At 41.3% G+C, this 15,766-nt stretch overlaps 1 protein-coding gene across 6 annotated transcripts in view; it reads left to right on the top strand.

Moving 5' to 3' along the window:
- baiap2b (BAR/IMD domain containing adaptor protein 2b) overlaps positions 1-15,170 on the top strand; it is a 72,059-nt gene extending 56,889 nt beyond the window's left edge. For 2 of the 6 annotated variants that reach the window (XM_051417023.1, XM_051417020.1), the window contains 8 exons: positions 902-1,054; positions 3,760-3,996; positions 4,939-5,143; positions 5,690-5,891; positions 6,218-6,298; positions 6,682-6,847; positions 8,229-8,266; positions 14,211-15,170. In XM_051417023.1, coding sequence (XP_051272983.1) covers positions 902-1,054; positions 3,760-3,996; positions 4,939-5,143; positions 5,690-5,891; positions 6,218-6,298; positions 6,682-6,847; positions 8,229-8,266; positions 14,211-14,361 — 1,233 coding nt within the window. In that variant the 3' untranslated portion in view covers positions 14,362-15,170. Of the gene's footprint in view, positions 1-901; positions 1,055-3,759; positions 3,997-4,938; positions 5,144-5,689; positions 5,892-6,217; positions 6,299-6,681; positions 6,848-8,228; positions 8,267-8,865; positions 12,060-13,739; positions 13,784-14,210 lie in introns of those variants that run through there. The other 4 variants (XM_051417026.1, XM_051417022.1, XM_051417024.1 and 1 more) reach the window with 4 other exon arrangements.
- Positions 15,171-15,766: the final 596 nt, after the last annotated feature.

The raw sequence follows: 15,766 nt of genomic DNA, 5'->3' as shown, positions 1-15,766 counted from the left end.
AGCCTTGAGCAGAACTGGTGTCTCATCACGTATGACAGTGCGTAGGCTGCTGACTTTCTCAGCAAACAACCAAGCAACGGTCATTAACACCTCATACTGGAGCTCCACGCTGTCTGGCACTTGGAGAATGCAGTTTCATATTATTCGACACCGTGGGAATCTTCAAATGCTTTTAGTTACATGAGAATTACCTGAGGATGAAGTTGGGTTCACTGCCTCTACCTTTTAAGTTTGTGTGCGTGTCAAGGTGATGCTACATGTGGATGAGTGGTTCCACTTGTTTGGCATAGAGGAGATGTCCTGTAACTCTAAAACAAGCACTAGGAGGACTCAGTGGGCTGAAGGAGTAGAGGGTGAACAGGTTTAAAAGCCACATGCAGCCAAAGGGTGAGTGAGTTTGTGTTGGAAAGGCAGGTGATCTAGTTCAGCTAATCTACAGGAAATAGAGAACAGCAGTCGCCATTATCACATAACGGACACGTGTATGATTAGACAGTCTGTGGAGCTTGACTTCTTTTCTTCCTTATTCATGGTTTTCAGGTCTGATGTGCTGTGACATTTTCTAAATGCACAGCAATTTCATTTTCAAAGCGGTACATGAAAGCACACTTTATCTGCTTTTTATATGCCGTGGTTGTGACGTACGATGTCTGGATTAGTTTAGTATAGTCATTTTTAATGCTTTGAGAGCCACAAACAAATTCCATTCTCCTCAATTCAAATTAGATCCCTTTGACATCATTTTGGCTCCTTAATGCTCAGGGTAGAAGTTGCCCTTAAACTCCAGTTTGTGGCAACCTACTCTCAAACCTTTAATCCAATCAGAACAGTGAAATAATGTCCTAACAAGGACATGCCTCCATGTTTTTTTCATGCCATCCTTTTTCCTTCCTCTCCCCAGTATGTAGAGGCCATCAGCAATAAACAGGGCGAGCTGGACAACTACATCGCCGAGGGCTACAAGAACGCTCTGTCCGAGGAGAGGAGGAGGTACTGCTTCCTGGTGGACCGTCAGTGTGCCGTAGCCAAGAACAGCAGTGTCTACCACAACAAGGTGAGGAGGAGCGGCTCCAGCCAGTCACATTCCTCTACTTGGTGATTTCATGGCAGGATGGCAGTACACAGTGCTGATTTGAAGTGACTGATTTCCACATCAAAATATGTCTCCATTAAGATAGCATGTTTTTTTAGATGGTCTATACAACGCTTGTTTCAACAGCATCCCATTGATATATTTCACTCTCTAGGTTCGAACCAAGTCATCAGAGTGGCTTTTAGCCTTGATGATGATAAATAGATAAGACGAGCAAAACATTCACTGCAAGCTAATTGTAAACTGGCTCTAAAGTGGTTAAATACAGATTATGCAGACATTAGCAGTGAAATCAGAAAATATCGAACACATCTCACACATTCAAAACTACTACACAAGCAGTATGTTCCCATCTTTCTTTCCCAAACTCCATTATGTTCTGCATTTATTCATTCAGGATAAAGTTTTCTGCTATTGAGACTTTGCAGCCAGGAGATCACTCGTCAGGAGTCAGGAGTTTAATATCATTCAAGAAATTAATAAGGAAAGCATCTACCACCCACCCACCCGCATCTTATCCATCCACCCACATCTCATCCCTTCACACCGGGGAAATATGAAGTGGTAAAGTGAAGTGAGAGAGATGGAGAAGTGGAGGGTGAGTGGGTGAGGAGGAGGGTGAAGTGGGGAGGCAGCAGGAGAGAGAATGACCTACTTCTGCAAGAACACTTGGTTCAGACTCACTGTGTGTGGGTGTGAAAGTGTCTGAATGAGTGATTGATAGACAGAGGGAGGAAGCGCAGAACACAAACTGCTGATGTGATGATGCATAAAAGGCAGAAAAAGAATTATTTAGCCTCAAACCCAGTTGCGAAGTGCATTTGAATCTTGAATATATTAGCAGATAAACGTATTAGTCCAACGACAAGAAATGAACTTGTTTCATCATCATTCATCGTTTTCAGTTTTTTCAAGCAAAAGTGCCAAACCCTCTATGCTCCAGCTTCTTCATTATGAAAATGTTATGCTTTTCCTTGTCAAATATGATAACTTGATTGTCTTCAAGGTTGCATGATTGGTTAAATAAAACAAGCACTTGGGCTGAGGGAAATTATAATAGGAGTTGGGTTTTTTTGTATTTTATGACATTTTATAGAAAAATCCATCAATCAAATCATTGAGAAAATGATCAATTTGAAGTAGCTAAAGGATTGTGAATGTATTGAGCATTATTTGATAAACATTATATAATATAGTTGGTGTTCTGCATAATCCACAAGCATTATTTTAGATATTAGAAAATAAATAACTTCTTTCAATGAATAAATACTTTCCTGTACTGATAATTGATGCTAGCAGCATCTACCCTAACCTCTTTAGCAGCCGCCATTCTTGTTTTTGAGCAAATTCTCACACACCTAGCTGCCAGTAGTTCCTTTATAGGACACTGATTGGTCCAAAACTCTGTGGTTCTCGTGATTTTGTGATCTCGCAAAGTAAAGCTCTCTAACTAGGTCACTCTTTACTTACTGACTACATTTACAAATTGGCAAATCTCCCACAAACTCAGTTTCTGGAAGAGAGTGGTCCTCCTGTGCTGCGGGAGGTGAGCTAGAAGGCAAGAATGAAGGAAAAAGAGCCACCGTCTGCTAGTCGATTTTATCAGCACACTGGTAAAAGCACTGATCCACCTACGCTCTACCATAGCTATTTGAAAAGGCTAGCTGAGGTCGTAGTGACTCATCATTTCTACCAGCAGCAAGAAAGACTTTGCTGCACACACATAGAAATGCAGAGATGATATCCCATTCATCCCAATCCCATTAATCTAGCCTCTTGTAAAAGTTAATGGCCACAAGAAGCAAAACTTTTACTGTCACAGAGAAATCTTACAGGGACTAGAGAGCTAGCCGCTATTTCAGTCTTAGCATGAATTCCCAGTAACATGACGCTCATCCTGTTAGTATGAATTTGTTTATGCTGTACTTTTTATATTTGTGTATGTGTTAATTTATTTGATCATCCCACCCACACCCCAACACCCACATACACTCACCAGGGCCAGACAACCTTGGAACCAAACTGTGTTTATCCTCCACACAGGCCTGGTGGAGTTAAAACTGTTTGAGCAGCAGATTCTCCTCCATTACCTTTTCAATATTCATGGATTCAGGACTCCCTCATTTATTCACTGACGAAGAATGCAAATCAGAAGTATCTTTATGTAACTGCCCTACTGTATAATGTATGGAGGAGATGTAACTGAGCCCTTCAAACACCAGCTGAGAGCTTCTCAAATGAGTGCATTCATAAAGAGGATTCATATCTCTTGTGGCCCCAATCTACTGTGTGTTTGTTCGATCTTTTCCTCCCGTCAGCTATTCAACACTTCTGCTTATAAGAATAATATGATGCCATGTTGATGTCTATAGGGAAATTCCAACCAACATTTGCAAAAGCAAGAAACAAGTGAATCATTTGGTGCCAAACTAACAGATTTGTTGGTATTGTGAGATGCAGTGTATTAGCAATGCCACTACCAGTATAGTAAATTCCTTCAATACTATCAGTATGAGTGTCTCTGCACTGTTCCTGTTTATTAGCCCTGGAACCATTTTTTTCCCCAGGATAGCAAAGTCATGAACCGCCCTACTCTGACTCTGACAAAGGGTTTAACCTGAGCCTAACTTGTCAGCCTCAACCTCTCTCTTCCTTCTTTCTTCCAGGGGAAGGAGCTTTTATCCCAGAAGATCCCAGTGTGGCAGCAGGCATGTGCCGAGCCCAACAAACTGCCAGATCGTGCCATGTTCCTCGCCCAGCAGATGAGCGGTGCGGCGGGCGTCATGGCTCCTGGTGCTCATCATCCAGGCATGCCCATCTCTGAGCCCATCCCTGGTGCTAAACCCCTGCCGGTGCCTCCAGAACTGGCAGCCCTGAGGGCCAGTGGGGTCATGGGACAGCAGGTCTGTACCTCTACTGCCCTTAAATGTTGTCTGTTCTAAAAGTCCACCTGAGACCTGTGCTCTTTGCAGTATCTGAAGCCATTTTAGTGAATTGTGTCACTTGGTTTGTGTGGGAGGATCCCTCAAAGACATTATGTGTTCCCTAGCCCAAACCCTAGCCTGAACCTGCTTCTAAACTAAAACACTAAACCTAAAGTGTTAATTCTCAAACAGCCCTGGACCAAGTAATGCCAACATGTCCTCCTTTAGCAAATGTACCCTCTTTCTAAAAATATCTTCACTCTCACGGTGTAAAACTCAAATTGGTCCTCACAGAGATAGAAGCACAAATGCACAGACACACACAAAAACAGGTAAGTGCTGTCTAATGAGACCCTTAATAAGGACCTGGAGTGTGTCGAGGGGTGTCGCCCCGGGATGTGGCTGCTGCATCATGGGAGCCCTTAACGCGTCCTCGGAAAACTCTGGTGAATGCAAATGGTACTGTTAGCGAACCATGCTAATTAGCTTGTTGCACAGAAGAGGCTTAAATTCCTCACGTCCTCAGGCTCTTTCACACCCTGCCCCCCTCCTCCCCCTCCTGCAGGCCTGGTTAATGAAAACAAAAAAAACCTTCAAAATTTAGAAGAAAGACTGCCTCAGTTTGGCCCGAGCTTCTAATTAAAAACCGTGGTGCACATTCTGTGGTGTGTTATGTTCCCAGATTAAATATACTTTGAAACTCTTTGCTGTGTCCCAGTAGTTATTCCATATGTTTATCTTTAAACCAACATATACTCAAATGCAGTCTTTTCATTAATCAGCATTTGCTGACCCAGATCCTCTCTGCACCCGTGTTCATTATTATTAATGAGTTACTGGATGTTATATAAAAGCTCTGGGTGACGTAAAGAGAGAGTTCACGTTTTAATTGCCTGTATGCAAATTTCATCATCTCCGCAGAGGCTGATGGGAGGTGTGGAAGGAGGGATGCCGGTGATGAACGGCACAGCCGGTGCTCACGGAGGAGAGGACTACCAACAGTGGATGGAGGGCAAGGTGGCCCAGGGCAAGGCCTCACCGCAGACCCAGCGTCACGGAGGGGAGGTCTACTCCAACACCCTGCCTGTGCGCAAGGTCGCCCCAGCCAAGAGCAAGACCACACTGAGTAAGGACACATAGTGAGCTCTTAACTGTGCTCCAAATTTATTCACTCTTTCAAGGGATTTGGAAAGATGAAAGTTCAGGGAACATTTAATAAAAGCACCTAATTAGGCAAATGATGTTGATGAAAGAATTTATTAACTGGACACATAAGTGTTATAGTTTATTCTTGAAAAGTATTCTTGCGAAGACAAAACCCACCAACAGAGCTAATGGAAGACATCTGCCTGGATGTCACACACAACCTGTGCAGATTTAATAAGAAACAGGCCAACGCAAGTGGGAATAGAAAGAGATGTGATATTAAAAATTACAAAGAGAGACTATGAGTAAAAATAGATGTAGGACAGGAACAGGTTTCACAAAAAAAATTGTCTCACTTAAAATTGTACAACTAGTAAATGACTGAATGTTTAGTAGAGCGATACATGTTGTAGAAACTGAAGTTTTTGGAGGTATAGTAGCTACACACCATGTTTTACACCAGTAAACAGTATTTATTAGAGAAAGGGAGACTGAAAGCTGTTCCTCCTCCTCTTATCTCTACCAGCAGAGACCCGTACACTGCCCCGGTCCAGCTCTATGGCAGCGGGGCTGGAGAAAAATGGTAGAACTCGAGTCCAGGCCATCTTTTCCCACGCAGCCGGCGACAACAGCACCCTGCTCAGCTTCTCTGAGAGCGATGTGATAACCCTGCTGGTCCCAGAGGCCCGTGATGGTTGGCACTATGGAGAGAACGAGAAGACAAGGATGTGAGTGCAACTTATGTGTTCAGAGATGATTCTGAAGATTGTTTGTCTGCTTGTTTGATAGCTCAACACAGATCAAAACTACTCAACAGATTTCAGTTACCTATGGTGGAAAGTAAGGCAGAGGAACCAGTGATTAGTTTTTGGTGCAGATGCATCACTGTTTATGTATACGGTGTATAGGATTGTTTTTCAAAACAGTTAAGTGTAAGTGTCTTTTATGATTAAAATCTCCACCATATTTGGTACGTACAGGTTTTCAATGAACCCAAAAACCCCATTAATTTGTTGTTTGTTGTTAATATCTGGTGCCCCCTGATCTCTTGCAGGCGTGGCTGGTTTCCCTTCTCCTACACCCGGGTGATCTCTGACGGTGATGGCAACTCCATGAGGCAACTTCGAGTACACAAGTATGTTTTAGGATTCTACTTTAGTCCGAAAAATAAGTCAATACTATTTATATATGTTTTGTAGCCATATTTCAGATTTTTGTTGTCATTGTTTTGAATATTGGCCTCTGATTCTGACAAAACTATTATTTACTAGTTCCTTTTTAATTTAAATGGATACCGACATTGATTGGCTTGATTGCTTGTGGGTTGTAAAACCTTCCAGTGAAAACTGAGAATTAAATAAGCCATCATGAAAGTAAAAGCAACAGCCTGCTGATGGCTCCCCTGCAGATCTTCCCCACAAACACCCGCAAGCTAACATATTCGTTCCTGATTGGCCCAGGAGGATTTGCCAACATGTTTACCATTTCCTCATTCCCTGTACACCTGTGTGTTTCCAGCCTCCATGGGAAGAGCAGCAGCACAGGCAACCTTCTAGAGAGAGAAGACATGGCTCTCTCTGTCCCTGATTACGGCATGCAGTCCCGTATGGCGGCACAGAGCGCTGCTGTGCTGCATGGCAGACAACAACGCCCCTACAGCGTAGCAGTGCCAGGCTTCTCACAGGTGGGGGGCCTGCAAAACAAGCACACAAACACACACTGGCATCTACCCACACACGAGTTCACACATGACACATGAGCTGAGCCGTCGCACGAAAACTGGCATTGATCTGCGGTTGTATGTCTCAGAAAGTTTGGAGGTAGCTTTTCCCCACGTGCTGCTGACCTGAGATACCGTACAGGAATAGCTTTGCTTTGACAGGCTGTCTCTTCCTTTAACAGTACTCAGAGTTCTCTTGTGCCAAAGCTCGCAGAGAACGCTCTGCTACATTAGCTTATATAAACGCAGGAATCAGTTCTCCTTCGCTTCACACGTCCCTGTTTGCGGAAGGTCGAGTTTAAGATGTGGCACAGCTCAGATTGGAGAAGTCTCCCTCCGCGCCTGGCTGCCTCTGTCTCTGAGGGAAGTTCATCTGACAGGCGTCGGCTGATAACAGAGGGAGCGTTGCCCAGCTGACTGAAAGAAAGAGGAGGCAGCAGTGGTGACACGAGGGAGGGGGGTTCATTTTTCAAACGGCAAAGTCAGAAGTAGACTTATGCAACACTGAACCCTTCTCTATCAGCCCAGCTTCCCACCCACGTCTCACCTGGAACATTACATGTGGGCGATGCTTAATTGCTCAGCAGTCATGTAACAACTTAAACTGTTCTTTCCGCCTCGCCGCATTTAGGGATGAAAACATCTCTGCTGACATTTAAGGGGAGCTGGGTTTTGTTGTCAGGCTTATGTGCACTTGAAAGTGTTGGAAATGCTATGTTACCCAGTAAGCACTGATTTGATGATGATGTAGGTCAGATGACATCCGGACATTTGGTTAACCAAGAACTAAATATGGTAGACGATTAATAAAATGCTTTTGAATCCACAGTAAGTATATTTCAACATGTAGGTTGACAATGACCTGGAGAGAGTGTATGTTTAGAGGAATGACTTGAGTCAGAGAAGTCATATGAACCTCTTTAAATATCCCTTTGAGACATTCATTAAGACATATATAAAAATAGTCTGCCTGGAACAATAATGAATGTGAGTCTGATTTGTTATTTCAGCAGACTCTGCACATACATCATTCTGCACAGTGAAGCTCAAACATCCAACTGTAGGAACAACAAGCAAAACATATTTCTGACTGGAAGGGCACTTTAATATTCATAAGACGTAATTTCTACATTTCCAAGTGAGGTTTGTAGTCGTACAGTTTATCAGTTTTGAGTTTGGTTTATAGGGTTATTGCTGAGATGATGCAGTATCTCATCTACAACGGCTCTTTGTTGCCATCTGCTGGCTGCTATAGTCATTTTAACCTTCCAGATTCTAGCAAGAAGTTACAAAAGTATTTATTATGTAAATCGCTCATCATCATCTTATTTTTTTGTCTTTACAGCAAGGAGTTGAAGAATACGAGCCCCGCTTCCCCACAAGGTAAGAACCATTTGTACCGTTAATACATTTTATCTTCTATTGATACAAAAAAATCTGCTTAAGTTTAGTCAGTTCGAGTAGAATTTAATCAATCTTGATGATTATGTGCTTCCACTCTGGTCGAATGCAATTGGAGGGGTTTCTGGGTGGGAAGCCAGTGAGGGATTGGGTACTTTTTTTATTGCTGGCCACTGAAGACGGGGACAGTTGAGGGATTGGGATATTTTGTGGCAGACCCGCAAACACACAACCAGCAGGACACGCCGCAATTCTGTTTTGTGTCGTTTTCTTTGTGCTCTTTTATGTTTACATTCTGTTTTTACTTATTTTATAAGATAACATAAGTGATACTATTGTATATTCTTTATACTGCATATTGGTAGAAGACTGGTTTTGTGTTTTTGCAGCTATGAATGTTAAGAGGTCCATCAACCCACACAGGACCATTAGAAATAATTGTTTCCTTTTGTAAAAGCAGTAAAAAAAAAAAAGAATCACATTTTAAGGCATGTGTATTGGTTAATTTGGTTTCTGTGTTAAGCTTAAGTTGATTTCTTTTTGTTTATTAATATCATAACACTCATGCTTTGACCTCCCAGCTCCTCCTCATGCCCCCCATGCACCATGCAGCTCCAGTAGCGCTTCCACCTGCTAACTGCACCCACCCAATCCCTAATGAGCTCACCCTGCTTCAAACCCTCTCACTCACAGTTCATTTGATTAAAACCAACCATCATATTGTGGGAAGTTCAGGCTCAGATCAGGACAAACTTTTATACAGTTGGATTTATTTCTCATGTTAGAGGGTAGACGTGTTCTGCCTCTTCATGTGTCCTGGTTGTGTTTGCTGCTGTTTCTTTTGAGCCAGCCCACCTGGAAGCCTCTTCCTCTCTTTGTCCACAGTTCCACAGAGGGCAAATTGATTTCGACAGTGTGAGGACAGACAGACAAACAGGCACAGACTCAGCCAGACGATGCGATATGACAGGCACCTTGCTGCCCCTCAACCAACCCCTTCCCCCCCTCTTCCCTGCCTCCTTACCTCCCGCTTACGGCAATAAACTCTCCTTGAGTCCATCAATGCAAGGAAGAGGCTTGGGTCTGTATCTTTTCCCCCTCTCTGATCTCCCCCTTCCTCCCCACCAATCCTAACCTGTGCTGTCTAGCTGGCCGGTAGCCACGCCGTCCCACTGGTGAAGCCTTGGTGCAGAGCCATGCCAAGCCAAACCAGAACAAACCGGACTCTTGTGCCATCCGAATATTCAAAATCAATGTGATGGACATTTTCTCTGAGGAAAAAGTATCTTTTGCTTGTCTTTCATGCATGTACATTTCTTTTATATATCGCTGGGGATAATATCTCCCCACCAAAGGAACCTGATTTTCACAAATGTCAGTCCTCTCCATCACAGTGACAATGTAAAGGATATATAAATCAGGGTGTGAGATTAATGATGTTGATCCCAAAGAGGATTTTCAAAATGTAAAAAGAAAAACTACATTACAATCAATACTTTTACTGGGTATTTCAGTATTTACCAATAATTTTACCTTTTCATGCTGTGAGGTTTTGTATTCCTCTGAGATAAGAGGCCATGTATCACGAGTAGTGAACAGATAATGTAAATGTTTTAACTTATGGAATGGAGACATTGTGACAGGAATGTTTACTGTACATAAATGTGCCATACAGAAGTGCTTGTCATACAGTATCTATGATCAGTTCATTAAAAAAAACGCACCTTATGAAAGTATTAGTCTATATTTCTGTAAACCAACTTACTGTAAAAGTTTTCCGTATCAGCCTTTGAACTTGTTCTCCAACATCTTTATGGAGGGACACTGTGCTCAGACACACAAACCCAGGTGCTCGGGGTCCTTTCTATTGTGGTGTGTGAATATGCCATGCCAAGGCTGAATGGGGTCAACTGTCCCTCGTCCCTGAATGACATGCAAGGCTCTGAGTTGGGTTTAGTGCTGAAACTATTATTATTATTAGTCTAATAACTGTATTAGACACATAATTGTGAAGTTATTTACCAAGAAAAAATTACAAAGATGTGAGAATTCGCTGCTTTTTTTATTTTATCATATTAAAGACTGAATATCTTTGGGTTTTGGAGGGTGGACTTTTGGTTGGACAAAAGAATCTGATGGAAATAGGGTTGGGTGATATTTAATCGCAAATACTTGCCACTAGTCAGTGACGTCATAGGGAGTTTGGAAACACATTTGTATAATTTGCCTGAAAAGTAGATCATGGACGCCTTAGATCTCGATCTAAATTCATGTGATTGCCCACCCCTAATTGGAAGACATCACGTTTGCATGTGGACTTTTTTTTTGCATTTTACAGACTAAATAATCGATTTTTGGAGAAAGAATTAATAGTTGCAACCATAGATAGGTTAACCATCGTTCATGCATGAAAGAAAAGACAACTGGTACTGCTGTTTGGCTCAGTGCACATCAACATTGCTCCTCATTTGCAACCATTTCAAATCTTTTTCTACGTTCAGACATATTATAGTGCCTCTTTACTGTGAGTTAAGTGACTAACATGAATAATATATTTTTATGGCAATTTAAGACTATTGGCAATAATGGATATGCTGATGAACTTCTGGATCCAGAGATTCAAATGAGGCATCAGCAGTACTGCGATAACGAAACAGGGTCATTGGCTCCAAAACGGTGTTTACACTGTGCCACATTTATCCAGCATACAGATTCATGGCACAGCCTCTCTGTAGCCTCGAAGGGGAGAGGAGTTCATTTGATGTTGAAACCTCATTCAGCCTTCTTGTACTGTTGTCTCTGCAATTAAAGGCGTGATTTTAAAAAAACTCAGTGAGTAAAAAGCATCATGTTTTGAAGATAAAAGAACTGTTTGTCCTATTCTCTCTGTGCTAAATAAAGACGCTGGTCTGCTTGTCTGTATGTCGGTCCAGTTAGTGCCTGTCTTTACTAACCACTGTCTGGATGTCGACATCTGATGTCCACCAACTGGCCCACTCGGAATTGGTCTTTCTCATATTGTTGGCTTCTAAATCTTGTGAGGTCTTTTACAAAAATCTCATCCAAGTACTGTCTTTACCAAAGAGAGAAGGTGAAAATGTAAACTGTGCACCTCTTCCATGTCTCGCACTCTGCAGAAAAATGTCTGTCTTAACAAATATTTAATGTGGTCGAGTGTTTAAAGATTCTTAAAATATTTTTTTTTCTCCAAATTTAGTGAAAAAAGTGAGGCAGGTGCCACTTTTCTGCGTCGTGGTTTTCACTTCTCTAAAAAATATTTCAAGACTTAATTGGACACTTGAGTCAAGATGGACTTTTTTGCATTGTAGAAATGTTTCCCTTGCTGCACATGTCTGCTGTCTCTTTGCTCTCTTCTCCATCTGTCTGTAACCTAACACTCGTCTCCCCCCTCAGCTTTGCCAACCCCCCTTTTTTTTCCATCTCTGTTTTGATGAATTTAGAGACAAAAGTCGAGTGCAAACGACTGGAAGCTGCCAGTGTTTCTTCTTTCTCCACTAAAATAAGACCAAGGTATGACTGCCATTGCTGCAGAGATAGCACACCAACCACCTGTGGCCGAACAACTCCTTCATCAAGTGATGCGCTTTTATTTTAAAGGAGGTTTTGTTGTTTAAAAAACAAAAACATCTCAATATTGTACAGAGAATCTGTGGACATGCATGCTTTGGGGGCACCAAAAAGTGTAACATTGATGACCTCAAATGTATGGTGAATTTCTACTCTAAAAAGTGTGAAATAAATTTATTCAGCTGGATCTTTTTGATTGTTTCTGTTCATTTCTTTTTTTATCCAGAAGGCCTTCACTTCCCAAGAGACAACTAGAAAGAATTCAGCCTTTGAATCTTTCTTTCTTTTTTTCTCAAATAGGTTTTTAATTTGTCTCTAAATTAGTCTTCGAAGGCCAAATGGGTTTTTCTTAGTTTTTATTTTAGAGTAATCTACTGCAGGTTATTAAGAAGCAGATTAATTTAAGTTTCTTTCAGATCTTTCTTTCCAAAACAATGTTTGTTTTCCTATTTCACCACATCCTAACCGAGGAATTATCATAGCTCCTTTCTCACAGTTAGCAAGCTATCTCGCTTTTAACCAACCTTCTTGCACATTTGGTGTCACTTCTCATGTCGACATTTCTGGAACTGACTCGGTTCCCATCATAACCTCCCACCGGCCTTGTTGCATGTACAGTGTGTGTGAGTGTGTGTGTGTTCAGTGCACAGTATTAGTTACACTGCATCCAACCCGCCCTGACCTGCCAATGCCATTCACCCACTGGCCTGCTCCTCCTCCTGCTGCTAGCAAAGGTACCTTTTTCAACTCAACTGTGTGTGTGTTTGTGTATGTGTGTCCTAATCACTGCACATTCATTTTATAGTGTCTGTCATTTTTAAGTTCACTGTGTTGTGGTTTATATGCTTGTCTGTATGTCTGCCTGTTTTATTTTTGTTTCCTGTTCTGTGGTAAATGTATTTTATGTCATATATTACATGTTAACACGCAGCAAATGTGAGTTTGTAGTCGTCATCTGTTTGGGTATTTATCTGTTTAAAACTTTAGACCACAATAGTTTTAGATACATCAGTAGAATTACCATCAACAAGTGAGACCATCATTGAGTCTGACTGGCAGCCTCTACAGGCCTCAGCACTGCATTTTGTACTGTATGTGTCACGCAGTGGTGAAGGAAGCTGAAAAAAGTGTTTGCTGTATAGAATGGTCTTTTTTTGGTTAGATCTAATGTTTGACTACATTATATAATTGTCAAATCCAGTTGTAGACTTTGAATCACCACTTGAAGAACTAAGTTTACTCTTTCTAAATGCTTTTAATAATCCCTAAAATACATCAAGACAGTTTTATTTTAAAGCCTCTGACGTGCATGGTCAACCCACACACGGCGGATGTGTTTGGATGATTAGGCCTCTTATCGAGACGTTCAGACTTCTACAGACTTATTTGTACCTGAGTAAATCAGACAGAATAACTGAAAACCCCTGTGAAAGGTCTCAAAATAGTTCCTTGGAAGTCAACATTTTGGAGATACCGTATATATAAGGCAGTTATACAGATATAGAAATTTGAAATACTAGCACCAGCACCTCCAAATTGCACTAGAGTCCAGTACTTGAGTTCACAAATTGGATTTTGTAGAGGGTTAGAGGGGGACAATAGACAACAGACAGGCTTAAATGGAGGCTCCCAGTTGTCTCAGCCTTGGTCTCATTTGTTTACGCTCCTACACAGTGCTTTTTAAGATTGATGATAGCTTGTCTTAATAGTAATTAAATATACATACTGTATACTGTTAAGGCATGTAAGAACACTTATAGAAATGATATATCACCCTGTGTGACATTAGAATATAATGTAATGTGTCACTTCTGGTCTTTGAGAAGATTGTGAATGTTGACACATGGGGACTGTCTCTGCCTTTCAGTACAGGGCCTGATTACGCCCGCTTTTGAGTGACCAAAACCCATCGTAAGTGACTGCCCTTGGGTCTTCAGGCTCTTCATGCAACTACTTCCTCTTTTACTTTGTCATTATCACTAAAAATTGCTTTGTTGTCATGTTGACGTTGGGTGTCGTGGAGCGGCTTTCAGGTTCTTTCATCACTGTTTGCTTTGGTTTTTATGTGACGTGACTGTACACCGACCTAATCAACTGACTGTGGGGTGTTACTCGTACATTTCAGGAAATGTGTGGCATGTTTCTGCATCATACTCAATTTTCCCTCCCTTTTTTTGTTTGCATGACTCATCAGACTTCACTGTTGCTGGAAAAAGAACTGTTTCATCCCTTTCTGTCATTATTTCCAATGTTATGCATGTTTTGCATTACATTTTATCAAATAAAGAAGAAACAATGTGTTTTTTCACTGTATTTTCTTTCCTCTTCTTCCTCCCAGCGATAATCCACCCAATGAGCCGGCCGTGGAGGCCCCGCCTATTCCGCCCCTTTCTGATGATGAGGAAGAAGAAGAAATCGAGGAAGAGCAGCTTGATGAAGCTCAATATGACTCCTTGGAGAAGGCTTCGACTCCCCCGGGGGAGTACTGAGCTCCCCCTCAGTTCAAACCAGCTGTAGGTGGATCACTGGTGCCCCCTCTCCCCTCAGCTGTACAGCTCTGATTCAACCACAGTATTACAATAGTGCTACTATATAATAAGAATTAAATATGACCAGCAAATGAACTGCACCACAACAATTCACATTTACAGTAATCTCTGTATTAGTTGAGAGATAATGTAATGTAAATAAAAGCTATATTGATTCATATTTGATCTTATATTCTAGCACGGAAAGCACAGAAGCCAGAAGATTTAAAAATCAGACTTTGCTCTTGATTGTTTTCCACTGAGTTGTACCTCTGTAAAGGCACATGCTCACACTTTTGAGTAATAGTGATGGACAGTGGAGTTGTTTCACCATTTTAATTTTCAAAACATAGAAGCATGTGGTGTGAAATAAGAAAAGATGTTCTTGGATTCTTGATTCATTTTCAAAGCCAGAATTTTTGCCTCTTGCATCATATCACTACCCAAAGACTGATGACTGGTTCCTCATGTAGACTCACAGGATCTGAGAAGTCACCTGATGACATCTCTGTGCTTTTAAAATACAGCTTCCTCCCCCCTGCCTTGTCAACAAAAGGGCTTTAATGTTGGTAAGCTATACATCATGTCAGGTGTTTCACCTTTTAGCCTCACCCGTTAATACTGCCTTCTCACAGGGCAAGCATACCAACGTGCGTTGGTGCCGTGTCGAACACTGTTACACACATCCAGGAGATGGAAACGTCTGTTACTTATCTGAACCAAGATAGATAATCTAAAGTACGGCAAGTCCAATCTTTCAGCAGATGATGGAGAGAGAAAAAAAACACACAGAGAAAATAGACTAGTCAGAAAAATCAGCAGTATCCATGTAATAAAATTGTGCTGAGTAATGGCATCAAAACTGATAAGCACACTACTCATAGTACTGTATCTTCAACTAATTGTATACTCACAGGAAATCTTATATTCTGTAATATTTAGCTATAAGCAGCACTGCAGGTGTACCTACAGTAATAATTTACTGTACTGGTTCTCAGATTTTATTGATTTGATGTTTGATTAATATTGTGTACAAGCAGTTTGTAAGATCTTCTTAAAGCAACATTTTCAGCAGAAATATTCAGTAACACAATCAACAAGAGAAAACCTTTGTGATTGCATTTTGTCTTCTGTCATGTTTAAGATAACTGAGACTATGATGAAGAGACAAGCAATCAGGATTACACCGATACAGGTTATTATAAGTTAGACTGAGCTGATATTTGCCTTCTTAAAAATGTATAAGTTTAAATAGCAAACAATTAACTTTAATTTACCTTTAGTGGTGTCTGTCCATACAGAAGGTTTGGCTTTTATTTGTGTAGATGTTGAGATGTATCTCAGATTTCTGCCACACAATGGTGAT

Source organism: Dicentrarchus labrax, unplaced genomic scaffold (genome assembly GCF_905237075.1).
Source record: "Dicentrarchus labrax unplaced genomic scaffold, dlabrax2021, whole genome shotgun sequence".
In the NCBI taxonomy this organism is placed as follows: Eukaryota; Metazoa; Chordata; class Actinopteri; family Moronidae; genus Dicentrarchus; species Dicentrarchus labrax.
The sequence above is the reverse complement of the archived record's forward strand: the minus strand, read 5'-3'. Positions and strand labels throughout refer to the sequence as shown.